General features: G+C 37.5%; 1 protein-coding gene across 1 annotated transcript in view; it reads right to left on the bottom strand.

The window, feature by feature from the left end:
- Positions 1-12,549, bottom strand: part of BUB1 (BUB1 mitotic checkpoint serine/threonine kinase) — a 57,600-nt gene that overhangs the window by 16,867 nt on the left and 28,184 nt on the right. Inside the window, exons 17-19 of the mRNA XM_042783518.1 lie at positions 6,444-6,531; positions 2,997-3,235; positions 1,135-1,278 (exon numbers count right to left, since the gene is read on the bottom strand). Coding sequence (XP_042639452.1) covers positions 1,135-1,278; positions 2,997-3,235; positions 6,444-6,531 — 471 coding nt within the window. The remainder of the gene's footprint in view (positions 1-1,134; positions 1,279-2,996; positions 3,236-6,443; positions 6,532-12,549) is intronic.

Here is a 12,549-nt window from a genome sequence, read left to right as displayed (position 1 = left end):
GACTTATCTCTTAAGATTTATAGAAAACTCCACCTCAACACAAAAGAAATTAACAATCCAATTGAAAAATGGGCAGAAGACATGAATAGACACTTCACTAAGGAAGATATTCAGGTGGCCAGCTAATACATGAAGAGATGCTCACAATCATTGGCCATCAGAGAGATGCAAATCAAAACAACAATGAGATACCGTCTCACCCCAGCACTGATGGCAAGGTTCAACAAGACAGAAAAGAACAAATACTGGCGGGGATGTGGAGAGATTGGGACTCTCATACACTGCTTATGTGACTGTGAAGTGACACAACCACTATGGAAAGCAATATGGCGATTCCTTAGAAAACTGGAATTGGAGATATCATTTGACCCAGCAATCCCATTACCAGGTATATATCCTAGAGAGGTGGAGACAGGACAGGAACAGATATATGCACACTCATGTTCATCGCAGCACTATTTACAATAGCAAAAAGATGGAAACAACCTATGTGCCCATCAGGGTAAGAGTGGATGACCAAACTATGGTACATACATGTACTGGACTGCTACACAGCGCTAAAGAATAACGAAGAGTCCTCAAAACACTGCATAATATGGATGAACTTGGAGGACATTATGCTGAGTGAAGTAAGTCAATCACAGAAGGACAAACATAGTATTAGTTCATTGTGGAGGGTCAAGGAAAGGTTTACATATGGAGGGAAACTTTCTTTGTGTTGCCAGGGATAGGAGGGGGAGGGAACACTGCAAACAAATAAACAAACAAATAAACAAACAAAAAATTCATTGACCCATGTCACTTTAGTTTCGTGCATTTCACTGTACATAAATTATATTTCAATAAAATGCATTAATAAAGAAATTATTTAAAATAGAATAACTGATCCTAAGAATATATAGATTGCTAATTTTGGTGGATATTGCCAAATTGTCCTCTATAACGTTATGAGGTATAGCCCCCAAAGCAATCACAAGCCTCCAGTCATGGCATAACAGAATATTCTCAGCTCGATACTATAGATGTAACTTTTTACTGGAGAATGAAGGGGCACAAGAAACATACATGAGTTCTCATCATCTTCACATAGAAACACAAAAGTTTAAAGTTGCATTACTTTAACATAAGTCTTACCTAGTTGAAATTCAGTCTTGGGCTTGATGGGTGGAAGTTTATATTGCCATTCAAAAGTATTGGGGTAGGAGCTCACAGGCTTAGAAAGCCCAGATAAAAGCTTGAGAATCAATGTATCATCCCATGGGTTTTCAACAATTAAATCTTATGGGGGGGAGGGGAGAAAAAGGAGATAAAAACTCAGTATTCAATAATTTTACCAAAGAAGGTTTAGACAAAGCAAGTGGAGACACTCATTAAATAAGCTTTCAAAAGCCTTATCCTTTAAGGAGCATTGTTTAAAAGTTAGAATTGGTACTTGGTCACAGTTAATCATTTGCGGTCTTAGATCTAGAAATTTAGACCAATGTTAATTGTGACAAAAGACATCAGCACCAGGAGCTGTGGTGTGGTGGGAGGTGGAAGAGCATTCTATTGTTATTAGGCTGTTCTCTGCTGTCTTGCTGCAGGACCATTCATTCTGCTCACCTGGAAATGCTGGATTCTGCCTTTAACACTAGGGTATGAGTTATAGGCAGACATTAGTTCTCTGATGTGCTCAGATAGCTAGGCATTCTTTAAGTTGCTTTTCTACTTATATGCACAGAACACACTGCATCTTAATACTTAGGTTACCTTCATGCAAATGGTATAGATGAGATTCACTGTGGGTGTATAAATGCAAAATCATTTTTAATGGAAAAGTATGTATGATATGCATATTTATATAGCTATGCGTTTTGAATGCATTTGCCAATTGAATTACCAAAAATGTAGATGACAAAAAAAAAGCCTGAAAATAATAAATTCTGACTAAAGAAAAGTGTTTCTCTCCAACGTAGAATATTATAAAACTATTCATAGCAGCAATCAGAGGCTGCTATAACATGGTTAACTCTTATTTACTGCTAAGCATGTGCATGATATTGTTCTAAGTGCTTCACATTTATCACTGTACTAAGTTCTTACAAAAGTTCTGAGGTCAGTACTAAACTCACTAACATCAAGTCAATATTGTTTCATAGTGACCCTGTAGGACAGAGTTTAACTGCTCCATAGGGTTTCCAAGATGGTGATCTTTATGGAGACAGACTGACACATCCTTCTTCCATGAAGCTGCTAATCGGTTTGAACTGCCAACCTTTCAGTTAGCAGCTAAGCACCTAACCATTGCTCTACCAGTGCTTCCATCATCATATCACTTTGGAGGAAGGGAAAAAGAGACATAAGAGCTGAGATGGTTTTGGCCAAGCTCACATGTTTACTTAAGTAGGGGAGCAAGGGTTAGAACCCAGCCAGTCTATCTCCAGAGTCTGTGCTCTTAACTACTGTGCAAAACCGTTTCTGTGTAACAGTGGGTATTTTCCTTAACTCTAAGCCTCAACTGATTTTCTGTAAAATGTGGTTAACAGTATTAAATTAAAAATGCCTAGGCCCTTAAATTCTATTTTCTTCTCAAACAGTCATTATTTTGTTGTTGTTGTTGTTATGTACCGTCGAGTCGCACCCGACTCATAGTGACCCCTCCTTGGGTTTCCTAGGCAGTATCACTACAGAAGTAGATTGCCCCATCTTCCTTCCGAGGAGTGGCTGGTGGGTTTGAACCACCAGCCTTCTGGTTAGCAGTCAAATGCCTTAGCCACTATGCTACCAGAGCTCCCATATTATTTTGTTATCTTTTAAAATTAAAAATGGAGGAACTTTCCCTTCGAGGATGCCACAGTTGCACTGCACTGTGATGTAGTTATGCTAGTTATATCTGAAGTTGTGTTCCACCAAATGACATTCAAGCCCAGGTTCTCTGAGTTTCATTCATGGAACAGATTTTCACATGCTATTGTCCTCATTCAGAAACATAATGAAGATTGAGTATCTGTTCATACTTAAAGCATCGACATTTCCAACTGAACTGCTCTGCATTGGTTCTGCTTGGAGCCCAGCATTGGCACCCGGTGGATCCTCCTCCATGGCAAGAGCAGGGTCTGTGAGTTTACAAGCCTCGAGGCTCTGCTCTGCCTCACTGGTAAGCACATCACCTGCAGCAGGCTGGCTCATCTTGAGCAAGGAGGCTGAAGGCACGTCTGTAGATAATGCTTGTTCTGGGCTTTTTTCTTGAACTGGACTGGATGTGAGATTGGGACAGAGAAGAGTGAGGAAATAAACAAAAAACAAAATACCATGTGACTAGAAGACTGTTAGACTTTAAAAATTTCCTTTTTATTCCAGAACTGAAAAACTGCCTCACAAAATGAGTTTATTAAAGCATTTTCTTTAGATAACAAATGTATGTAAATACAAATACACAGTTAATACAATATAAACAGATCTAAAATCAAAGGAACAGTGATACATTAGATAAATAGGTGAGGTGATACAGTGGATATTCTTTAGTGGGAAATGTCAGGATGAATGGATTTATTTTCCCCAAGTTGTCATCTATTACTATACTATACTATATATCTATTACTACTATACTATACTATACATTACTATAATCAAAACCAAATATTTAACTTTCAATCATAGTTCTATAATCTAACATCTGGTATATTTTAATGCATACACACACACACAGACACACACAAACACATGCATATATATACTACACACATAAATATATATACATATGAATTTATACAGGAGCTCTGGTAGTGTAATGCCTAAGGCACTTGACTGCTAACCAGAAGGCTGGCAGTTCAAACCCACCAGCCACTCCTAGAAAGGAAGGTTGGGCAATCTACTTCCGTAGTGATACTGCCTCAGAAACCCAAGAAGGGGTTGCTATGAGTCAGGTTTGACTTGACGGCACATAACAACAACAACATGAATTTATATGTGCAATTTCATATGTTGCTTTTTCACTTGTCACAGATGTATTTCCTACTATTCTTTCTTCCTTTTATTCATTCTCTCCTTTATTTCTTTCTTCTTCCTGCTCCCTTCCTTGTTACAGATGTATTTCCTACTATATATATATATATATATATATACACACATATATATATACATACATATATATTTAAACCTTTTACTTTGGAATAATCAGTTTTAGATTTAAAGAAATGTTGCAAAGATAATAGAGAATTCTCATATACTCCTCACCTAGTTTTCCATAATCTTATCATCTTCCATTACCATGGTATATCTTTCTAAAATGAATGAACTAAACTTCAGACCTGACCAGATTTCACCAGTCTTTTCTGCTCTAGGATCCATTTAGGATACCATGTTACATTTAGTTGTTATGTCTCATGTTGTTCTCATCTGTGAAGTTTCTGTCATTCCTAGCAGTCTTGAGGAGTACTGGCCACGTATTTTGTAGACTATCCTTCAGTTTGGGTTTCTCTAATGTTATGAGTCATGAGGACATGATTAAACTAGGCTTATGGGTTTTGGGGAAGAATATCAGAGAAGAAGTGCCCTTATCCTATCAGGGGCACATGACATCAACATGACGTCACTGTTGAGGTGATTACTAAGTAAAGGTGGTGTCTGTCAGGTGTCTCCACTATATTATGACTGTACATCATTTAATCCAGTGGACATATACAAGCACACAACTGTATGCTTCTTAGATACTGAAAATATTCCCAATGTTTTATACTATTAAAAAACAGACAATATCTACACACACTGAAAAGTTGTTTCCAAAACCATGTCCTTTGCTACCAGCAACCTGAGTGCCCAAATTACTGTGAGTACATGAATGATGAAGAAAATCCTTTCCCCTTCTGTGTGACAGTCTGACTTTTGTTTAACTTTCTAGCTTTTATTTGAAAAGGCAGAATGCCACTCTCTTACCATTGTTTTTGGTACAAACAACACTCTGGTAAATTGTATCTGCATTGGACAATTATAAATACCTACTGGGCAGCCATAGTTTCAAGCTTTCATGAGTGTGAGGACTCTCCTATGGGTCTGCCCCTTGTGGAGAACCTGGAAGCTAAATCTCTGGCGTGTTTTAAAGAGCTATTGACCTCTAAAGAAATGCTTCTGGGCTAGGGAAGCTCTGGCAGCTGGACCTATGTGAGTCTTTCCTTGCAACTGAACTGTCACCCAGGGTCAAAAAAAGAGAAAAGGTCCTTGAACAGTGGGCATCCTGCTCACAACTGATTCTTGCCTTAGATCCTTCTAAGTTAATCTTATGCCAAGTGTAGCCTATAGAAGTCTGTGAGTCTAAAGATGTTGAACACAGAAAGACTACTGGCAGGCAACGTAGACTGTGCTAGTTGGGTAAAATTTTTAAATTAAAAAGCAAAATTTGTTTAATTTGCATTAATTTTATTGAAAACCATTTTTTAAAGATGTTTATTAATTATTTTTTCCTTTTGTAAATTGTGCTCATGTCGTTTATCCGTTCATTTATCTCCGGATCTTAGTTCAGATAATACTTTCAATGAAAAGTTTTTGATACTAAGTGTCAGTATAATGTAGTGGTGAGAGTTGTTGTTGTTGTTGTTATGTGCCGTCGAGTCGGACCCGACTCATAGCGACCCCTCCTTGAGTTTCTGAGGCAGTATCACTACTGAAGTAGATTGCCCCATCTTCCTTAAATGCTGCGAAATCAGACAAATATGGGCTTAAATTCCAGTTCTGCCACTTAGAAGTTGTATGACTTTAGATCATAGTTGTATGACTTTAGCCCTCCTGAGACATGGCTTCTTCATCTATAATGGAAGGGAAAAATAGTTCCTGCCACTAAAGTTATTGGAAGGCTTACTGGAAGTTATTGGAAGGCTTAATTAAAGAATACTAACATGAATCGCATTAACACCTGGAATATAAGTACCCCAAAGATGGTAGCTACTTTTTCTTATCTACTACCTTTAATAGTCTATTCAAATATGGTGGAATTTTACTTCTGCAAAGAATTAATTTATGGCAAAGCTGCATTTTGCAACACTATCAAAGAAGCTTAAGCATTTCTTTCACCTCCTCTTGAAAGAAACTTGTCAACTTCTTTAATTATAACGAGAACAAAGAAGAAATTAGGTGCTCGCTCAGTTCTGCAACAGTAAGGATGGCAAGAGTATTGCAAGGTCTGCTCCCCAAATGAGTAGAAGTTGATCACAAGATAATGCTCTCCCAGAACCCCTCTAGGACCCCAGCCCTTCTCTCTCTGTACTGGTTGTCAAGTTTCTAGCGTTATCACTGTTTATATCTACACAAAGTACTCTCTGGCTTAAAATTAAAAAAAAAACAAAAAAAAAAAACCCAAACCAAACTGTATTAACCTTTAAGGGCTAGACTTAGGTATTTTATTACATTTAAAAATCTACACTAGGATGGAAATGGAGAAAACAATAGAACTATGTAAACGCTCACGATACCTGAACTTTTTGGTGTCTGAGGGCTCCACCAGGTTTTCTTCACAAGAATCCAAAATCATGTGGGTGCACTGTTTTGCTACCACATTTTCTGAAATACAAAGAGAATCATAGATAAATACATTATAAACACACACATACACAATTTGGTATGGTTACAATGTCTGGGATTCCTTTCTATACCGACTTTTACTATGATTTCAAATTGTGTTCCTATGGTAAAATGTGCTATTGTTGTTAGGTGTTGTCGAGTCAGTGCAGACTCAGTAACCCATGTACAACAGAACAAAATACTGACCGATCCTGTTTGAGCCCATTGTTGCAGCCACTGTGTCAATCCATCTCATTGAGAGTCTTCGATACTGATCTTCTACTTTACCAAGCATAATGTCATTCTGCAGAGACTAGCCTCTTCTGATAGTAAGTCCAAAGTACAGGACAAGAAGTCTCGCCATCCTGGCTTCCAAGGAGTATTCTAGCAGTCCTTCTAAGACAGACATGTTCATTCTTCTGGCAGTCCACAGTATATTCAAAATTCTTTAACACAATGCATAATACAAAGGCATCAATTCTTCTTTGGCTTTCCTTATTCACCGCTCAGCTGTTACATGCATATGAAGTGATTCAAAATAACATGGCTTGGGTAAGAGTCATCTTTGTCCTTAAAGTGACATTTTTCCTTTTTTAACACTTTAAATAAATCTTTTGCAGAAGATTTGTCTGGAATATGTCACTTGATCTCTTGACTGCTGCTTCCATGGGCACTGATTATGCATCTAAGTAAAATGAAATCTTACAACTTCAGTCTTTTCTCCATATATCATGATGTTACTTATTGATCCACTTGGGACAACTTTTGTTTTATGTTGAGGTGCACTCCATACTGAAGGCTATATTCTTTTATCTTCATCAATAAGTACTTCAAGTCCTCTTCACTTTCAGCAAGCAAAGGTGTGTCATCTGTATATCATAGGTTGTTAATGAATCTTCCTCCAATCCTAATCCTGCATTCCTCTTCAGCTAGTCCAGCTACTCAGAATACCTGCTCAGCATACAGATAGATTAAGTATAATGAAAGGATACAACCCTGATAAACACCTTTCCTGATTTTAAACCACACAGTTTCCCTTTGTTCTCTCCAGTGACTGCCTCTTGGTCTATGTACAGATTCTGCTTAAGCACAATTAAGTGTTCTGGAATTCCCATTCTTTGCAATATTATCCATAATTTGTTATAATCCACACAGTCAAATGTCTTTGCACAGTCGATAAAACACAAGTAAGCATCTTTCTAGTATTCTCTGCTTTTAGCTAAGATCCATCTGAGATCAGCAATGACATCCCTCATTCTATATGCTCTTCTGAATCCAGTTTGAATTTCTGGCAGTTCTCTGTTGATGTACTGCTACAACTCTTTCTGAATTATCTTCAGCAAAATTTTATGTTGTTGTTATTGCTAGGTGCTGTCATGTCGTTTCCGACTCATAGCGACCCCATGTACAGCAGAACGAAACACTGCCCAATCCCACGCCAGCTCCATGATCCTTGCTATACTTGAGCCCACTGTCGCAGTCACCATGTCAATCCATCTCATCGAAGGCCTTCCCCTCCTTCGTCGACCCTTCACCTTACCAAGCATGACATCTTTCTCCAGGAAATGGTCCCCTCTGACAACACGACCAAAGTAAGCCATCTTTGCTTCTAAGGAGCATCTCGGCTGCACTTCCTCCATGACAGATTTGTTAGTTCTTTTGGCACATATTACCTTCAGCATTCTTCGCCAGCACCACAACTCAAAAGCATCAACTCTTCTTCAATATGATATGATATGATTTGATATGGTTACATGCAAAATTTTATATGCATGTGATATTAATGATATTGTTCAATAATTTCTGCATTCTGTTGAATCACTTTTCTTTGGAATGGGCACAAATATAGATCTCTTGCAGTTGGTTGGCCAGGTAGCTGTCTTACGAATTTCTTGCCATAGATGAGGGAGCACTTTCAGCATTGCATACATTTGTTGAAATATCTCAACAGGTATTCTGTCAATTTTGGGAGCCTTGTTTATTGTCAATGTATTCAGTGCAGTTTATTCCTTCAGTACCATTGGTTCTTGATCCTATACTACAACCTGAAATTGAACATCGACCTTTTTTTTTTTTAAATGACTGTATTCTTTCCAGCTTCTTTTGATGCTTCCAGTGTTGTTCAACATTTTGCCCACAGAGTCCTTCAATATTACAACTTGAGGCTTGACTTTGTCTTCAGTTGTTTTAGCTAGAGGAATGCTAAATGTGTTCTTGCCTTTGGTTGTCTAACTCCAGGTCTTAACACATTTCATTACTTTACTTTGTCTTCTCAAGCTGTTCTTTAAATCTTCTGTTCACCTCTTTAATTTCTTCCATTCACTGTAGCTACTCCACATTCAAGAGCAAGTTTTAGGGTCTCTTCTGCATCCATGTTGGTCTTTTCTTCCTTTCCTTCTTTTTAATAGCGTTTTGCTTTCTTCATGTATGATGTCCTTGATGTCATCTTACAACTCATCTGGTCTTTAATCATTAGTGTTCAATGTGTCAAATCTATTCTTGAGATGGTTTCTAAATTGAGGTTGGATATACTCAAAGTTATACTTTGGCTCTTGTAGACTTGTTTTAATTTTCTTTAGCTTCAACTTGAACTTGCTTATGAGCAATTGATGGTCTGTCTTGTAGTCAGACCCAGGCCTTGTTCTGACAGATGATAATTGTCTCTTTCCACAAATATAGTTGATTTGATTCCTGTGTATTCCATCTGGGAAGGTCCATTTGTATAGTTGCTGCTTACATTGTTGAAAAAAGTATTCCCAACGAATAAGTTGTTGGTCTTGCAACATGCTGTCATGATGTCTGATGTCATTTCTTTCACCAAGGCCATATTTTCCAACTGATCCTTTGGTGTTTCCAACTTTTGCATTCCAATCACCAGTAACTATCAATGCATTTTGAATGCACATCTGATCAATTTCAGAACTGCCAATGCTGGTACAAATCTTCAGTTTCTTCCTCTTCGGCATTAGTGGTTGATTATAAATTTGAATAATATTCATATTAACTGGTTTTCCTTCTAAGTGTAGGGATTTTATTCTGTCACTGATAGCACTGTACTTTAGGCTAGTCTTGAAATGTTTTTTTTTTGATGATGGCTGATGCTGCTCCTCATCAATTTTTCATTCCTGGCTGTTATGGTTTGGTTTATGTCCTCTAAAAATATGTATTGTAAGTCCCAACCTCTATGCCTTTGGTTATAATCCCACTTGGGAATGGTCTGTCCTTTTTATGTTAATGTGGCGGGATTAGTATAGGGTATATGCTGAGTTAATCTCTTTTGAGATGTAAAAAAAAAAAAAGATCAAACATTTCAGCAGAGCAGAGATGGGGTGAAATAGATGCCAAGACACATGAAGATAGCCAAGGAACCAAGAAGCAGAAGCTGAGGAGACAAGGACCTTCCTCCAGAGCCAAAAGGAAGAGAAAGCCTTCCACTAGAGCTTGTGCTCTGAATTCAGACTTCTAAAAAATAAATTTGTTAAAGCTCTACTTGTGGGCTTTCTGTTATAACAGCACTAGATAACAAAGACATCATCACAGTAGACCATATTATTGTCCAATTCAAAATGGCCAATACCATTCTATTTCAGCTCACTAATGTCTAGAATATCCATCTTCAAGCATTCCATTTCATTTTTGACAAATTCCAATTTTCCATGATTCAAACTTTGTACATTACATGTTGCAATTACTCATAGCAACCCCTCCTTGGGTTTCTGAGGTGGTATCACTATGGAAGTAGATCGCCCAATCTTCCTTCCGTGGTTCTTACTTCTGGTTAGCAGTAAAATGCCTTAGGCATATGCTACCAGAGCTGCTGTGCTGCAATTACTAATGGATATTTGCAGTTGTTTCTTCTCATTTTGAGTCATACCACATCAGCAAATGAAGGTCCTGAAGGTTTTATTCAAGCTATGTTAAGGTCGACTCTACTTTGAGGAAACAGCTCTTTCTCAGTTGTATTTTGAACATCTTCCAACCTGAGGGGCTCATATTCTAGGACTATATCAAATAATAAGGAACTCTGGTGGCATAGTGCCTAAGGCATTAGACTGCTAACCAGAATGTTGGTAGTTCAAACCCATCAGCCACTCCACAGAATTAAGACTGGGCAATCTACTTCTGTAAAGATTTACCACCTTGGAAACCCAAAGGGGGTTGCTATGAGTCAGAATTGACTTGATAGCAGTGAGTTTGGTTTGTTTTTGGTATGTCAATGGTCCACAGCTAGCTGTAAGGTTTTCATGGGCCAATTTTCAGAACTAGATCACAAGTCCTTCTTCCTAGTCTGTTTTATTCTGGAAGTTCCCTTGCAACCTGTCCACCATGGGTGACTCTGCTGTTTAAAATATCAGTGGCATAACTTCCAGCATCACAGCAACATGCAAGCCACCACAGCATGAGAAACTGACAGCAGAGTGGTGGAAAATATGCTGTAAGATTTTATAAATGGAGAAAACCACTTAAAAATTCTACTATTAATATATATTAGCATTTAAACTTTATATGTATAATACATTAACATCATTTCAGGAAAAAAAGGATCCAGAGAGTGGCACAAAATAGGGCAGAGATGCAGAATAAACTTCTACCAAGTGATGCTAACATTGGATTAAATTTTATCAGCTACTGCCTCAGTGAACAGGTGCTAATACTTTTTAGTACTAGAATATTACCTTCTGTTTACAGAACCAAAGTGACCAAATACTCCAAAAAGAACAGCCAATATTAACTTTTTGAAAGACTCTTGACTGATTAAGCTAGTTTCCCTAATAGAAAAAGTTTATTTTTCTAAAAAAAATTAAAGTGGAAGCTTCTGATGGTACTTGACAATCGTTCGTGTTTCAACTGAACTCTCCTTTAAAATTCTAAAAGAAATATAACATATAGTAGTTCTCTAAGATAAAATTCTTACTCTTCAGTCAAAAATTTTTAGGTCCACCAAGTTCTGACTTCACATTAAAATATGCTTCCATTCATGGACGTGAAATTATTATGGTAGATTTTTTACTATTGCTTTGGTGAGCAATTGTTATTTAAAAAAAAAAAAAAAAAAGGTGCCAGCAGTGATACAGTCTGGCTAGCATACTAGTAGTCATAAAAATGGTGATGTGATCCCAAATCTCATTGTACATACTTTATAAGTTGGTACTAAATAGCTAATATTATCTGTGGTCAATCAAAATGTCATATATTAGGGCTCAAAACAGATATAAAAAGATCTTTTATAAGGGGTTTGCATTTGGGGTGGGGTGGAAATGAGACTATTCCAATGAATGCTTGTTCATTATTCTCTTAAAGTCAGATCACTTATAAAAAACAAAACAAGATTTTCTGAGCATACTAGTTGATTTTACTACATCTCTAATAAAATTTGTAGCTACATCATAAGAAATCTAAAATTGGCTATTTTGTTATACTTATTAATTAGAAAGTATGGGTTTCCATTATTTTTAGCATTAAAATAATCCAGCCATAGTGGCCTTTATGGTTGTTGTGAAGTGAAAAATAAACATACACTATACAGTTGCCTCCTACACAAGAGATCTGGGTTTGATTCCCAGCCAATGAATCTCATGCATAGCTACCTGCCTGTCAGTGGAGCTTCCAGACTAAAACAGACTAAGAAGAAAGGCCTGGCAATCTACTTTTGAAAATCAGCCAACGGAAACCCTATAGATCACAACGGTTAAATCTACAACTCATCTTAGGGATGGAGCAAGATCAGGCAATGATTTTGTTCAGTTGTGTGGTAGTTGTGTATCAACATGGCTGGGCCAGGTTTTAAGTGGCTGGGCAGCTGGATGTAGTATTATTCCCCATGATGAGAATAGTAATCAGCTCTATGGTGGAATGTACTGGAGCATCTGAGTAGCTATCTTAGGGTTGTGGTCTGCTTCCAGTATACAAGGAAAAGCTTTGAGAACAGTCTGCAGCTTTGGCATGCTTGGACCTTCAATTGGCCGAGTCTTCATCTCAACAGCCTGCTATGTTGTCTGACGATCTTGGGACTGTTAA

Source organism: Orycteropus afer, unplaced genomic scaffold, assembly GCF_000298275.1.
Source record: "Orycteropus afer afer isolate SDZICR_OR568_19922 unplaced genomic scaffold, OryAfe1.0 scaffold00017, whole genome shotgun sequence".
Classification (NCBI taxonomy): domain Eukaryota; kingdom Metazoa; phylum Chordata; class Mammalia; order Tubulidentata; family Orycteropodidae; genus Orycteropus; species Orycteropus afer.
The sequence above is the reverse complement of the archived record's forward strand: the minus strand, read 5'-3'. Positions and strand labels throughout refer to the sequence as shown.